We start from the raw sequence: 15222 nt of genomic DNA on the forward strand, positions 1-15222 counted from the left end.
CAGAATTCAAACTCAGATCACATGGACTCAAGTCAAATGTCTTTTCCTTCTATACCTACTTTTTATTCTCCCTAAGTGGAAATTTTATTACATGTGCTATATACGACCTGAAGAAGAAACAGTTTATAAAAAGAGAAAATTATACAATCAAACCTCCATACATATATATCACTATAGTGACAGACATGTTATTTTGCTTATATAAAGATTTATTCATGAAGTCTGAAATTACTGACACCATATTATATTGCTCAAGGTATTAAACATAGTTCAAGGTAACATACTGTCCTATATTTGCTTTCATGAAAGGTTTCTGATCCACAGAGGACACACACACACACCTTATATAAAAGGGAAACTTTTTACAACTTGGTTTGGAAAAACACATTTTGTTCCAGTAGCTTTCATTTTCATCATGAAAAAGGACTAAAAAACAAAGTACAAAAGTGAATCAGACCTACTGTAAGCAGGAAAGGAAGGACAGTGAAAAAGAAGTAAATGGGCTAGTTCTTCTCTTATGAGATAACATTTCCAGGTGATGAAATGAATCATGGTACTCTAGCAATTAAGAACATGCATCTTAAATTTAAACTTATTATCAGGTTTTAGCTTTAAACTAGAAGTATGTCAGAATAACTTTTAGAAAAATAGGGTGTTATACAGAGAAAAAAATTTCAAATTCTAATAGATCACAATGGCATTATTTGTTTTTCAGTATTTTTCAGTATTTAACAATCCTATGACTCTTGAGACAGTGCCTTCTGAGGGTCCTGGGTTACCTTAATCCAAAACACCTGAAGGTGGTTATGCTGCGGGAAAAAGAAACCACACTGTTCTTAAAATAAATAAATAAATAAGCCTCATCTAGTGTTTTTACCATGGAAATCATAAAATAATCTGTAAATCAATGGAAAATTCCTGAAAAATTAACTACTTTTCACAGTCCTCTAAATGTTTTTTGAAAACTTCAAGAGATCCGTTAAACAAATGATCAATCAGAGCTACTGACCAAAAGAAAACTTATTTTCTGTGGTGCAACACTCTGGCCACAATCCCACTGCACAACAGAGCAGACAAAATGATATAGTAAGCCGGGCGTGGTGACACACACTTGTAATCCCAGCATTTGAGAGGCTGAGACAGAAGGATAGCAGTTTGCGGACAGCCTCAGTTTATTTAGGCCCTTTGCAGCTCAGTGAGACTGTTTCAAAATAAAGAATAAAAAATAGGGCTGGGGGTGTAGCTCAGAGGTAGAATGCCCCTGGGTTCCATGCACAGTACTGAAAAAAAAAAAAAAATATATATATATATATATATATGTAGTAAGCTTGGATCCCAGTCTAGTCTAATTTAAAAATCAGGGTATTTCAGGCTCAGATTTCTCACCTATAAAATTGAGGGAGTTAGGGTGTATTCATTTCGAGTCACCCCTCCATGCCAGTCTGGTATGGAGCTATATTTCTATTTTCTGTATGTCTATCTTTCTAATAAACTTCTTTAAATCTTCAAAATAAAATTGAGGAAGTTATCCATTCGGTGTAGGCTGAATTCCTACTATGTGTCAAACCCTTTGTTAGCAACGGAAATTTCTTACTTTGTTTTTAAGTAAATAAAACGATGAGGTTTGCCCCTGTAACAGCGCTCCTAAAGCTCTCTTATAAAAAGACAAATACAACATAACTACTTAGACCAAAAGTCTGCTTGGGCAAACTGAAAAAGGCTGCAGAGGGGACAGTCAGTTGAGCACACTTCAAAAATAAATAAAAGTTGCTTAGTTAAAACCGGGCGTGGTGGCGCACACTTGTAATCCCTGAGCTTGGGAGGCAGAGACAGGAGGATTGTGCAGGTTCAAAGCCAGCTGCACTGGCTTAAGAGACCCCGTTTCCAAATAAAAATATAAAAATAGATCTCGGAATGTAGCCCAGAGGTAGAAGGGTTTCCAGGAACCCCAGTACCACAAAAAAAAAAAAAAAAAAAAGTTGCTTAGTTAGATACGGGCAGTGACCATGGATATTCCTTGAAGAAAGAACACGCCAAGCCAGATAAAACAAGAAAGAACAAGAGAGCAGTTAAGTGTAAATGTCGTATAGGCTGATTTCCAGAGAAAACTGGTAGGAGGTAAACCTTATATCCAACACTAAGAAATTTGATAAGGATAAGCCACTTAAACATTATCAGTAAAGTTCTTTGTACACCAAGGCTCTGGAAATTGGCTATGTGCCCAACCAGATGAATCAGATGAATTCAATTTCTCCACCATTGCTTTTTTTTTTTTTTCCAGTACTGGGAATGGAACCCAGGGGCATTCTACCTCCGAGCTCCACCTCCAGCCCTATTTTTTATTCTTTATTTTGAAACAGGGTCTTACTGAGTTGCAAAGGGCATCACTAAGTAGCTGAGGCTATCCACGAAAAGAGATCCTGTTTCAGCCTCCCAAATACTGGAATTACAATCGTGCACCACCACACCCGGTTCCACCATTGCATTTGAAGCAGTCTAAGCACACACACACACACACACACACACACACACACGCACGCACGCACGCACGCGCGCAAGATATACAAGTTTTGATGCTAATATTATGAAACCTAAAAGATCTCTCTTTTGAGGGGGAAGTGGTGGGGGCTGAAACCAGGGAGCTACACCTCCATCTTTTTTTTTTTTTTTTTTTTTGAAACAAGGTCTCACTAAGTTGCAGAGGGCCTCACTGAGTAGCTGAGGCTGGCCATGAACCTGTGATCCTCCAGTCTCAGCCTCCCAATTCCTGGGATTAAACGCATGTGCTACCACGTCTAGCTTTTCTTTTTCCTTTTAAAAGAGGGTCTCAATAAATTACCTCATGCTGGCCTCAAGCCTGCAATTCTCCTGTGTTGGCCTCCCCAGTACTGAGAATACAGGCATGTGCCACCGTGCCTAGCTATAAAACCTCTTTTAACTGCTAAACTGTAAGACATCTATTACTATTACAGTAGTAAAGCACTCCAAAAGCAAGATATACGACAGTGATTTACTTATGCTCTTCATCAAATACAAACCATGTAAAATATATGAAAACTATAAGCAGATATTAAATGTGTATGCCCCTACAGAAAGCTTTCTCATACTTTGTTCAAATAAAGCTTTACTCTGAATACCAATTACCTAGAAATCCCTTAGGAGAAAAGAAAGTCCCAGTTACCTGTGTTCTGCGGGAACAGGTGGAGGCCAGACAGCAGGATCTCTAAATGGTTCCTCTTGACAGGACACAGGGAAATCTGGGGGCTTTTCCATCTTAAAACTTTCCAAAGTGCTGACAATGCTTTTAACCTGTTCATATTCTTCCAATAATTCCTGCCGAACCTTTAAGAAAGAGCCTTTATGGTAGAAACCATTTAAAGTTTATATGAACTGTAAATAATAAATTGATACAAAAGGCAAATGTTAATGTCATTCAAAATATGCAAAAATGAGTCATTCAAATATATTTAAAGCTACGAAAAACTATTCAGAGTATCATACAGAAAAGGGCAGACACTGGCTTATAAAAGACTTTTCATGAGAAATAGCTATATATCTTTCCTAATGGAACACTATTTTTACCAAAGACTGAGATGATTATTTTTTTAAATTTATTTATTTTTATTGGTGCACTGTATTCATACATCATAGTAGGATACATACTTTTGTAGACATACATGCACACTTTTCCCAGTCAGCCCCCACCCAATCCCCACCCCATTCTCTCCCTATCCCTCCCTCCCATGCTTGGCTTAGTAGTTGACATCTAGTATTATGGCAATTTATCTAAAATTAAAAATGATAATCTCACATAACAGTTTCATTTGTCTGATACCAAGCTTTTGATGACTTAAAGATAACATTTCAATATTTCTTTTTGCTTTCTTTCTTACCAGAGAATATTTTTTTCTGTTTTTTTTAGGTGAAACTATCATATATTTATATATTTATTTTTCAGAAAAAAATCTATCCTAATATGGAATATGGACTCTAGGTACCCAAAACGATCTTGAAAAAGAACAAAGCTAGGAGATATATATTTTCTGATTTCAAACCATATAAAGCTACAATAATTGAAACAGTGTAGTACTATTCTAAAGGCAGATATATAAACCATGGAAGTTAAATAAAAGCCTAGAGCTAAATTCTTCCCTATATTGTCAAGTTATTTTTGACAAGGTTTCCACGAACATTTGGTGGTGGAAATATTAATCTTTTAACTAAATATTGTTAAAAAATAATAATTACATGGAAAAGAATAAAATTGGACCCTTACCTAATCCCATATACAAATATTAACTCAAAATAGATAACAGACCTAAATATAAATCTTAAGACTATAAACTTTTAGGAGAAAATCTGGGTCATAAAACCTCACAACATTGAAATTGGCAGTGATTTCTTGGTTATGATTTCAAAGGCACAGGCAACAGAGGAGTATACAAACTCCCTAAAAAAAAATTGTATATCCAAAGACAATGTACACAGAGTTAACAGTTACTAATAGAATGGGATAAAATATTTCCAAATGCTATATCTGAAGGTGTATTAATATTCCAACTAGGAATCCTAAAAATTAACAACAATAAAGGCAAACAATACCCTTTAGAGATAGGTAAAAGACTAACATAAATAATGAATCTCCACAGATAACCAATCTTAGTTGTCTGTTGGATGGAAAATCTTGTTTCTCTAGTTCTGGAGTGTGTTACCTATTTCTTCTTTGTAGTTAATCTCTTTGAGTATTTTCTCTAGTGCTGGTTTTGAAGACATAAATTCCTTCAGTTTCTGTTTGTCATGGAAGCTTCTTATTTCTCCTTCTAATTTGATAGAAAGTTTTGCTGGGTAGGAAATTTTTGGCTGGAAGTTGTTTTCTTTCAGAGTTTGGAATATGTTACTCCAAGCCCTTCTGGCTCTCATAACTTGGTTTGGGAAGTCTGGAGTGATTCTAATTGGTTTGTCTCTGAATGTCACTTGGCCCTTTGCTTTTGTTGCCTTTAAGATTCTCTGCTTGGCTTCCACATTGGTCATTTTGACAATTATGTGGCGTGGGGATTCTCTTCTCCGATCCTCTCTAAAGGGAGTTCTATAAGTTTCCTGGACCTGTGTATCAACCTCTTGCTCTATGTTTGGAAAATTTTCTGCTATTACTTCCTTGAAGAGATTGTTGATCCCTTTGGTTTCACTTTGTTTTCCCTCCTCTATCCAATTATTCTTAGGTTAGCTCTCTTAAAATGGGCCCATATTTCTTCAATATCAGATTCCTGCTGTCGGATATTTTTTTCTAGATTAGAAACTATGCGTTCATTTTTGGATTGCTCATCTTCTAAGAGCGAGATTCTGTTCTCCATGTGGTCTAATCGGTTGTTTGTGCTTTGAATTGAGGCCTTTACTTCATTAATTGCATCCTTTATCTCTTTTTGGCTCTCTCTGAGTTCTTTTCGAAGCACCTCTATTATTTCTACAGTTATTTTCCTGATTTGATCTTCTAGAAATCTCTGATTTTCAGTTTTATCGGGTTCTGATGTTGTGGGGTTGTGGGCATTTATTCCTCCAGTATTATTCCTCTTTCCCATGATTTCGGATGTTTGTGCCTTCTCTGGGTTCTTCCCTTGGGTCACTATGACTTCACTTAAGGTGCTCTGGATCTCGAGTCAGTAGTATCTCAGACCCCACTACACCTTTACTGGGTTGTATCACAGAGTCTCCGACCCAGAGAGTCGATAGAGGCTGCTTTAGACTGTGGGGGGTGCCAGGTTGCACGTTCTCCTATGGTGTGATATCTCTGCCACCGCCCCTCCCCCACTGGGTCAAGTCCCAGGGAGTACAGTACTGGGATTTCTCCTCTGTGGCCCGCAATTTGACTCACTGTTCTTGAGTACGCAGATGTAGCTGTACTGAACTCGTTGAATTCTCTGCTGCTGCCGCCGGTGACAATATGGCGCCGCTGCTACGCCCTCGGCTGTGGGGCTGGTGTTTTTCTTCTTGGTTTTGGTTTCCACTCTGAATCCCTGCAGTGTGTGCTGAGCTCGGCCACTGGGAACTTTAGATGCTCTCTGCGCGGAGAAATCCCGCCTGGCTGTTCCGCAGTGGCTCACCTCGGCTTGCTGTAGCCGTCCTGTGAATTCGCCGGCAGTATGGCGCTGCTGCCGCCGCGTCTGCCGCGTCCTCGGGTGCAAGGCCGGTTATCTCCTCTGTAGCTCTGTTCTCAGTCCGCTTTCTCTCTGGAGCCTGGTGATTTTTTGTTTCACTGGTGATGGTGTTTTCTGGCTATGAAAGGCGCTGATTTTGTAGTAATGGAGGTTTGTTGTTAGCGGGGCTCTTAAACCCCGCTTTTCTCGGTCGCCATCTTCCCGGAAGTCTGAGATGATTATTAATACAGTTTACGCAACTAAGTCAGTCTCTAGTTACTAATCCCAGAAATCTATGCTATGCTAAATACTTTTAATATATTTGTAGAGTCCAAAAACTGCCTGCCAACATTTTCATCAGCATTTCCATTTACCCATATCACTATTATATGCCTTCTATGAGTGTTTCAAAGCCTAAAGAGCACTGTAATTCTTTGAAATACACCCAATTTTTATTTAAACTCTTCACCTAAAATCTGATTCTTTTGTCCTTAAGTACTTTGAAGTCCTAAAGTTTATTTTGAATTCAAATCATGATTTTCCCTAGATTTTAAAAAGATTATATGGCTATAATTATATCATAGTGAGATTCAAAGTGATGCAAACATGCATGTATCATCACTGAATTCCCACTATATCTTCCCCGTCCTCCTTCCTCATACTTGTTAGGGAGACTGGTGATAATACGTTTATATATAGGCATGATATCACTTGAACTGTTTTCTTCCTCAATATCCTTTTCCTCTTCCCCACTGCTCTTTCCCCAAACCTCTTTCACTATTCTACTCGTCTTTCTCCTGTTTTGTTTGTTTTGTGTGTGTAGTACTGGAGATTGAACCTGGGGGCGGGGGGGGGGGGATTCTACCTCCAAATTACATTTTCAGTCCATTTATTTATTTTTATTTTGAAACAGGTTTCACTAGGTTGCTAAGGGTCTAAGTTGCTGAGGTTGGCCTCGAACTAGCAATCCTCCTGGTCTCAGCCTCCCATGTACTGGGATTACAGGGATAACCACCCTGCCCACCTCAGCATTTACTATTATTTGTTTTCTTTTCTTTCATTTTTCATTTTTGTTTTTATTTATTTTATTTATTTATCTTTCCCAATTTCCCACCCCATTCCCTCACAATGTCTCCTTCCCATGCTTGGCTTAGTGGTTGACTTCGATATGTTTAAATTAAGTACATTGTGTGTTTTAGAGAATTTCCTTCTTCCCCCCTCCCATCTCCTCATTTAGGTTGTCTTGTTTGCTCCTCTATAGGATTTCATTTTTCATCTAGAATTACTCCTATGACTCATTTCTCCTTAGCTTTCACATATTAGGGAAACCATCCGATTTCTAACTTTTTGTGACTGACTAATCTCACTTAGCACAATGTCCTCCAGATCCATCCATTCCCATGAAAATTATGTAACTGACTTTTTTTCAATGGCTGAGTAAAATTCCATTGTGTACATATCCCACAGTTTTGTAATCCATTCGTCTGTTGATGGACATCTTGGCTGGTTCCATAGTTTGTTTATGGTGAATTGTGCAGCTATGAACATAGATGCAAATGCATCAGTTTGGTAGTTTGGTTTACTTTTGGATAGATACCCAGAAGTGGTATTGCTGGATCAAATGGTAGATTTGTTCCCATTCTTCTGAGGATTCTCCATATTGTTTTTTTTTTTTTTTAATTTATTTTTTGGTGGTACTGGGGATGGAACCCAGAGGCTTTCTACCTCCGGGCTACACTCCCAGACCCATTTATATTGTATTTTGGAAACACAGTCTCACTAAGTTGCTGAGAGCCTCACTAAGTAGCTGAGGCTGGCTTCAAACCTGAGCGATCCTCCTGTCTCAGCCTCCCAAGCGCGGGGATTACAAGCATGCGCCACCACGCCTGGCTTCCATATTGTTTTCTAAAGTGGATGCATTAATTTGCAATCCCACCAACAATATTTTAGAGTTCCCACTTCTCCACATACTCGATAGCATTTGTTGTTGTTTGTGTTTTGAATGATTGCCATTCTAGTTGGAGTTAGGTGAAATATCAGAGTAGTTTTGATTTGCATCTCTCTGACTGCCAATGATGTTGAGCATTTTTTCATGCATTTATTGGCCATTTGAATTTCTTCTTTCGTGAATTTCTTCTTTCGTGAACTCTAGATTTAGTTCGCTGGCCCATTTTTTTTTTATTGGATTATTTGTTTTAGTGTTGAGTTTCTTGAATTCTCTGTATATTCTAGATACTAGTCCTCTATCAGAGGTATAGGTGGCAAAAAACTTTTCCCATTCTGTTGGCTCTCAATTGAGGTTCTTGACAGTTTCCTTGGCTGAACAGAAGCTCTTCAGTTCCATGCAATCCCCCGTATTGATTCGCCTTTTAGTTTGTTGTGCCTTTGGGGTCTTGTTGAGAAAGTATTTATCTGTGCTTCAAGGTCTCTGATTTAATTTCCAAGTCTTTGATCCATCTTGAATTGACTCTTGTCAATTCAAAGTGGGATTAATTTCCAATTTTCTGCATATAGTTAACCAGTTTTGTCAACACCATTTGTTGAACAGGCTATCTTTGGTCCAGTGTATATTTTTGGCCCCTTTGTCAAAAATCAATTGGCTGAAAGTGTGTGAGCTTGTTTCTGGGTCTTCTATTCTGTCCCATTGGTCTATGTATATGTTTTTGTGCCAGTACCATGCTGTTTTTATTACAATGGCTTTGTAGTATAGTTTAAAGTCAGGTATTGTGATTCTTCCTGCATGGTTTTTGTTGCTAAGAATTATGTTGGCTAATCTGAGCTACTTACTACTCCAAATGAATTTAAGGACTGAATTTTCTATGTCTGTGAGGAATGATCTTGGTAGTTTAATGGACATTGTGTTGAATCTGTAGATCACTTTTGGAAGGATGGCCATTTTAATGGTATTTATTCTGCCTATCCATGAACATGGAAGATCTTTATATTTCTAAGATCTTCTTCGACTTCTTTTTTTGATTTTTTTTTTTTTTTTTTTTTTTTTTTTTTTTTTTTTTTTGGTGGTACTGGGGTTCCTGGAAACCCTTCTGCCTCGGGTTACACTCCCAGACCTATTTTTTATACTTTTTTATTTAGAAACAAGGTCTCGTAAGCCAGCATGGCTGGCTTCGAACCTGCGATCCTCCTGTCTCCGCCTCCCAAGTGCGGAGATTACAAGCGTGCGCCACCACACCAGGCTGAAATTTCTTGATGTTATTTATCTCTTTCATCTTCTATGACCCATTCTTCGTTCAGAAGTGCGGTGTTCAGTCTCCACATGTTTATGTTTCTCTGGGTCTTCTTATAGTTGATTTCTAGTTTCATTCTATTATAGTCGGAAACGACAGAGGGAAGTATGTAACATTTTTTGAATTTGCTAGTGCTCTTTTTCTGGCCCAGGATGTGATCTATTTTGGAGAAAGTTCCATGAGCAGCTGAGAAAAATGTAAACTCCACTGTAGTTGGGTGAAATATTCTGTATGTGTCCAAAAGGTCCATTTCATTAATGGTGTTCTTTAGTTCTGAGGCATCTTTACTGACCTTTTGTCTGGAAGATTGGTCTAATGTTGTGAGAGGTATGTTGAAGTCTCCCAGTATTATTGTTTTGGGTTTTATGTGTGACTTCATGTGACAAAGAGTTTGTTTTATGAAAGTAGCTAAACCTATGTTTGGGGCATAGATGTTGATTATTGTTATTTCCTCTTGCTAGATTATTCTTTTGAGCAGTAAAATAATGACCTTCTTTGTTTCTTCTAATAAGTTTGGGTTTGAAGTCTAGCTTGTTTGATATCATAGTTGCTACTCCTGTTTTACTTCGAGTTCCGTTAGCAAGGATTACCTTGCTCCAGCCCTTTACCTTGAGTTTGTTACTATCTTTACTTGTAAGGTGTGTTTCTTGTAAGCAGCAGATGGATGAATTCTGGTTTTTAATCAATTTGCCAGTTTATGTCTTTTTATTGAGGAATTGAGACCATTTACATTCAGTGTGATTATTGAGAGATAATATTTAATTCCTAACATGTTAAGATTTTATTTATGTTTGAAATACTTTTTATTCTTATTTGCTTAGTTTTCTGCTTGATGGAAAATCTTGTTTCTCTGGTTCTGGTGTGTATTATCTATTTCTTCTTTGTAGTTAATCTCTTTGAGTATTTTCTCTAGCACTGGTTTTGAAGACTAAATTCCTTCAGTTTCTGTTTGTCATGGAAGCTTCTTATTTCCACATCTAATTTGATAGATAGTTTTGCTGGGTAGGAAATTTTTGGCTGGAAATTGTTTTTATTCAGAGTTTGGAATATGTTATTCCAAGCCCTTCTGGCTTTCATGACTTGGTTTGGGAAGTCTGGAGTGATTCTGATTGGTTTGCCTTGAATGTCACTTGGCCTTTTGTTTTTATCCCCTTTAAGATTCTCTCCTTGGCTTCCACATTGGTCATTTTGACAATTATGTGGCGTGGTGAACCTCTTCTCTGATCCTGTCTAAAGGGAGTTGTATAAGTTTCCTGGACCTGTGTATCAACCTCTTGCTCTATGTTTGGAAAATTTTCTGCTATTACTTCTTTGAAAAGATTACTGATCCCTTTGGTTTCACCTTTTCTCTCCTCTATTCCAATTATTCTTAGGTTAGCTTTGCTAACATGAGCCCATATTTCTTCAATGTCAAATTCTTGCTGTCAGATTTTTTTTCTAAGTTATAAATTATGTGTTCGTTTTTGAAGTAATCATCTTTTAAGAGCAAGATTCTATTCTCCATGTGGTCTAACCGATTGTTTATAGGTTGAATTGATGCCTTTACTTCAATGATTACATCCTTTATTTCTTTCAGACTCTCTCTAAATTCTTTTCGAAGGTCCTATATTATTTCTAGTTATATTCCTGATTTGATCTTCTGAAATCTCTGAATTTCTGTGTTATCAGGTTCTGATATTGTGGGCTTGTGGGCGTTCATTGCTCCATTGTTGTTCCTCTTTCCCATGATTTCAGAAGTTTGTGCCTTCTCTGGGTTCTTCCCTGGGTCACCACGACTTCACTGAGGATATTCTGGATCTCGAGTTTATGGTAATACCAACCACCACTACTTTACTGGTTTGTATCGCAATGTCTCAGACCCAAGGAGTTAATCGAGGCTGCCCGAGATAGTAGGGGTGCCGGGCTGGGTGGTTTCCCACAGGGAGGTGCGATGAATGTGTGGTATCTCTGCCACCACTACTCCTTCACTGGGTTGGACTGCAAAATCTCAGACCCAGAGAGATTATCAAAGCTGCACAAGTCCCTGGGTGTGCAGTGCTGGGATTTCTCCTTTAGGGGCCGCAATTTCACTTACGGTTGTTGTGCACGCTGATCTGGAGCTGTCACGGGCGTGGTGAACTCTCCGCAGCTGCTGGCAATATGGTGCCGCTACTACACCCTCAGCCATGAGGCTGGCATATTGCTTTTCTGGTTTTGAGCTCCCTTCTAAGTCCCTGGAGGGCATGATGAGCTTGGCCACTGGGAGTTTTAGACATTCTTTGCACTGAAAGAACTGCTGAATTACACCCGAATGATCTGCAGCTGCTCACTTCAGCTCCTTATTTACCTTTCCGCTCTGCAGCTTGATGCTGTGAGGCAAAATGGCACCAGTGTGGCATCCGCCACCACAACTTGGGCTGGTGTCTTTTTTGGTCTCTGGTTGTTCTTCTTGTCTTCTTTTTCTTTGTCCCTTTTAGTTAAAGTTCTTATTTCTCTGCTGATTGTGTTTTCTGGCTATGAGAAGCGATGGTTTTGTGGCAATAGAGATCAAGTGTTAGCAGGACTCGTAAATGCTGCTTTTCTCGGTCACCATCTTCCTGGAAGTCCTTATTTGTTTTCTTGATGAATGCTATTCTAAAGTTAGATGGAATTTCAGTGTTGTTTTGATTTGCATTTCCCTGAGTGCTAATGATCATAAACATAATTTTCATATTCTACTTGCCATTTGTATTCTCTTGATAAGTCCTATTCAGTACAATTACCCATGTTTTTAATTGAGTTATTTGTCTTCGTCTTTTCTGTGGTAAGATTTTTGAGTTCTTAATATATTTCTAAATATTAGTCATCTATCAGAGGAGTAAGGTAAGCATGATTTTCTCTATTCTGTGGGCTCTCTCTTCAAACTCTGGTTTCCTTTGCTACACAGAAGCTTTTTAATTTTATGCCATCCCATTGGTTGATTCTTAGTTTCATTTCCTAAGCTCTAGGAGTCTTATGACATATCTACCAGTCCCTATAAGTTGGAGAGTTTGGCCTATGTTTTTTTCTAGTCATTTCAAAGTGTCTGGTCTAAATTCTAGGTCTTTGATCCATCTTGAGTTCACTTTTGGGCAGGGTGAGAGAGGGGTCTAGTTCTTTTGTTCCAACATCATTTGTCAAAATGACTGTCTTTTCTCCAGCATATTTTTGAGACCTTTTTCAAAATCAACTGGCTATCAGTATGAGAATTTGCCTTTGTATCTTCTATTCTATTCCGCCAGTCTGTTTTTTGTTTTTGTTTTTTGTTTGTTTGTTTGTTTGTTGGTTGGTTGGTTGGTTGGTTGGTGGTACTGGGGTTCCTGGAAACCTCCGGGCTACACTCCCAGTACCTATTTTTATACTTTTTTATTTGGAAACAGGGTCTCTTAAGCCAGCGCAGCTGGCTTCAAACCTGCGTGATCCTCCTGTCTCTGCCTCCCAAGTGCAGGGATTACAAGCATGCACCACCACGCCCAGCTATTTGTCTGTTTTTATGTTAATACCATGCTTTGTTGCTATCATTCTATAGTATAATCTGAAGTACTATCATATCTCCAACATGGTTCTTATTGCTCAGAATTGCTTTGTATATTCTGGGTATTTTGTTCTACAGGAATTTTAGGGCCATTTTTCTAATTCTGTGAAAAACAATAGTATTTTGACAGGGTTTGCACTGAATCTGTATATCACTTTTGGTAGTATGCCCATTTTGATAGTATCTATTCTGCCTATCCAAGAACATGGGAGGTCGTTCCATCTTCTAAGGTCTTCTTCAATTTCTTTCTTCAGTGTTCTATGATTTTCACTGTAGAAATCTTTTACTTCTTTGGTTAGACTTATTCCTAAGTATTTTAATTTGTGTGTGTGTGTTTTACTGGGGGTGGAACCCAGGCTTTTCTACCTCTCAGCTATACTCCCAGACCTATTTTATACTTTATTTGGAAACAGAGTCTCACTAAGTTGCTGAGAGCCTCACTAAGTAGCTGAGGCTGGCTTCGAACCTGTGCCATCCTCCTGTCTCAGCCTCCCAAGTACTGGGATAACAAGCATGCACCACCACGCCCGGCTTAAGTATATTAATTTATTGAGCACCTTCTGTGTGGCTACTATTGAGGGTTCAAACTGAGCCCACATTAATTTTCAAAAACAGATAAAAATTAAATATATTTATAAATTCATTTAAACAATTCTAACTTCTTAATCAGAATACACATATTACTAAAAAAGCAGAATACATAGAGCTTTCCTTTATCTTTACTTTTAACAGAACTGAAGAAAAATCTAGACAAAATTCAACAGCTAACTTGTGCAATTATATAACATGTTATATTTGAAGAAATAAAATTTCAGAACTCATTTGCAGTTCTGAAGAACTCTAGGTAGAAAGAAATAAAATAAAAACACCTGAACAGAAATGAGCCCTATTTAACACATATGCAAACCATTCTGCCTTGTGAGTAGGACAAGGAATAGAAGAGCTAGAAACTTCAGCCCGAGTTAAAACCTAGTGTTCTCATATGACATAATTTGGTAACACTTAAGTTTACCCCCAAAACTTGGTTAAACACTAATTTCTGACTAGTGGAAAAATCAGAAGAAATACTTGAAAGGCATTAACACATAAAATAGAAACTTCAAAGAAATGTTTGACTTTGTACTTTAATTTTAAAAGGATTTTAAGTTTTAACAATAATTGGAGAAATTATAATTCAAGTTTTTATTAAATACTATTATATAATCAAGTTGTATAGTCAAAAGACAGCAAATATATTAATGCTTTGATTAGATTACCAGCTCATTTGTATTTGTAAGAGGTTTTTCAAGGAAAATTTTTACAAAATAGGTCAAAACTACATGTGAAAATGAAAGGGAAAAGGACATGCAGAAATTTCTTATTCCAAAATTTTGTAGTCAGACACAATTAGGTAACTGATCATCAAAACTGAAAAACTTTGAAAATAGATTCAATTAGTGTTAATGTAATCTTAAAAATATGTCTGATGGAATACATGATCAAAAACAAATAAAATCTTATAACTAGGTAAGACATCAGAAGAGTGCACAGTATATTTGAAATACATTTTACTATTCAGACAATTAATAACTATTTGTAAAATTTCAAATTGATTTTCTAACTCAAATATCCTACATATTATGACTACTATACCCTCATTCCTCATTTATGGGATACCAGAATGTGATCTTACCTGATGCCATTTGCCTTTGATAGCTGGGTCTCTAACTGACTGACAATGTCTCTGAATCTGTTGAATTACCCCCTGGTAGTATACCATTGATGAGTCATAATTTCCAAGCAGTGCATATTCTCTTCCTTTCTTTGCATTGTCACAGATCTCAGCCAAGTTCATCTTTCAGAGACCTACACATAAAATATAATGCCTTTTAAATAGATCTTAGGACTGACTTTAAAACATCTTTATCATTCTTTAAAATATCTGCTTAGAATTATTTTGAAAGTCAAAATAATAATCTTTCATTCTTTGAGGTTACCTGAAATATAATACTGAATAAAGTTTCCAATTTTGGAAATACCAAGATCATGTAAGAAAAGATAGTAGCTCTAAACTATGGGTTTATTTATAGGTATGTAATTAGACACTAGCTTTTCTCGCTCCTTTATAATTATCACAAGCTGCATTAATAGTAAAACTGACTTTTTCTTTCTTCAGTTCATTCCTTACAACAAAGAAATAATATAAATATCATACAAATATATGAATATGTCATAGTTTCCATGGATATTAGTTAGACCACAGAAATTAGTTTTCACTAAGACTTTCTGGCCCCAAGAGTAAAAAGTCATTCTTACAGAACACATCTGAAGAACA

General features: G+C 37.3%; 1 protein-coding gene across 1 annotated transcript in view; it reads right to left on the minus strand.

Moving 5' to 3' along the window:
• KATNAL1 (katanin catalytic subunit A1 like 1) overlaps positions 1-14742 on the minus strand; it is a gene marked incomplete at both ends in the record, with an annotated part of 102420 nt that extends 87678 nt beyond the window's left edge. The window contains 2 exons of the mRNA XM_080689792.1: positions 3182-3342; positions 14581-14742. Coding sequence (XP_080545918.1) covers positions 3182-3342; positions 14581-14742 — 323 coding nt within the window. The remainder of the gene's footprint in view (positions 1-3181; positions 3343-14580) is intronic.
• Between the last annotated feature and the right edge of the window lie 480 nt (positions 14743-15222).

This window comes from Muscardinus avellanarius, assembly GCF_963383645.1.
Source record: "Muscardinus avellanarius genome assembly, chromosome: 2".
NCBI lineage: Eukaryota > Metazoa > Chordata > Mammalia > Rodentia > Gliridae > Muscardinus > Muscardinus avellanarius.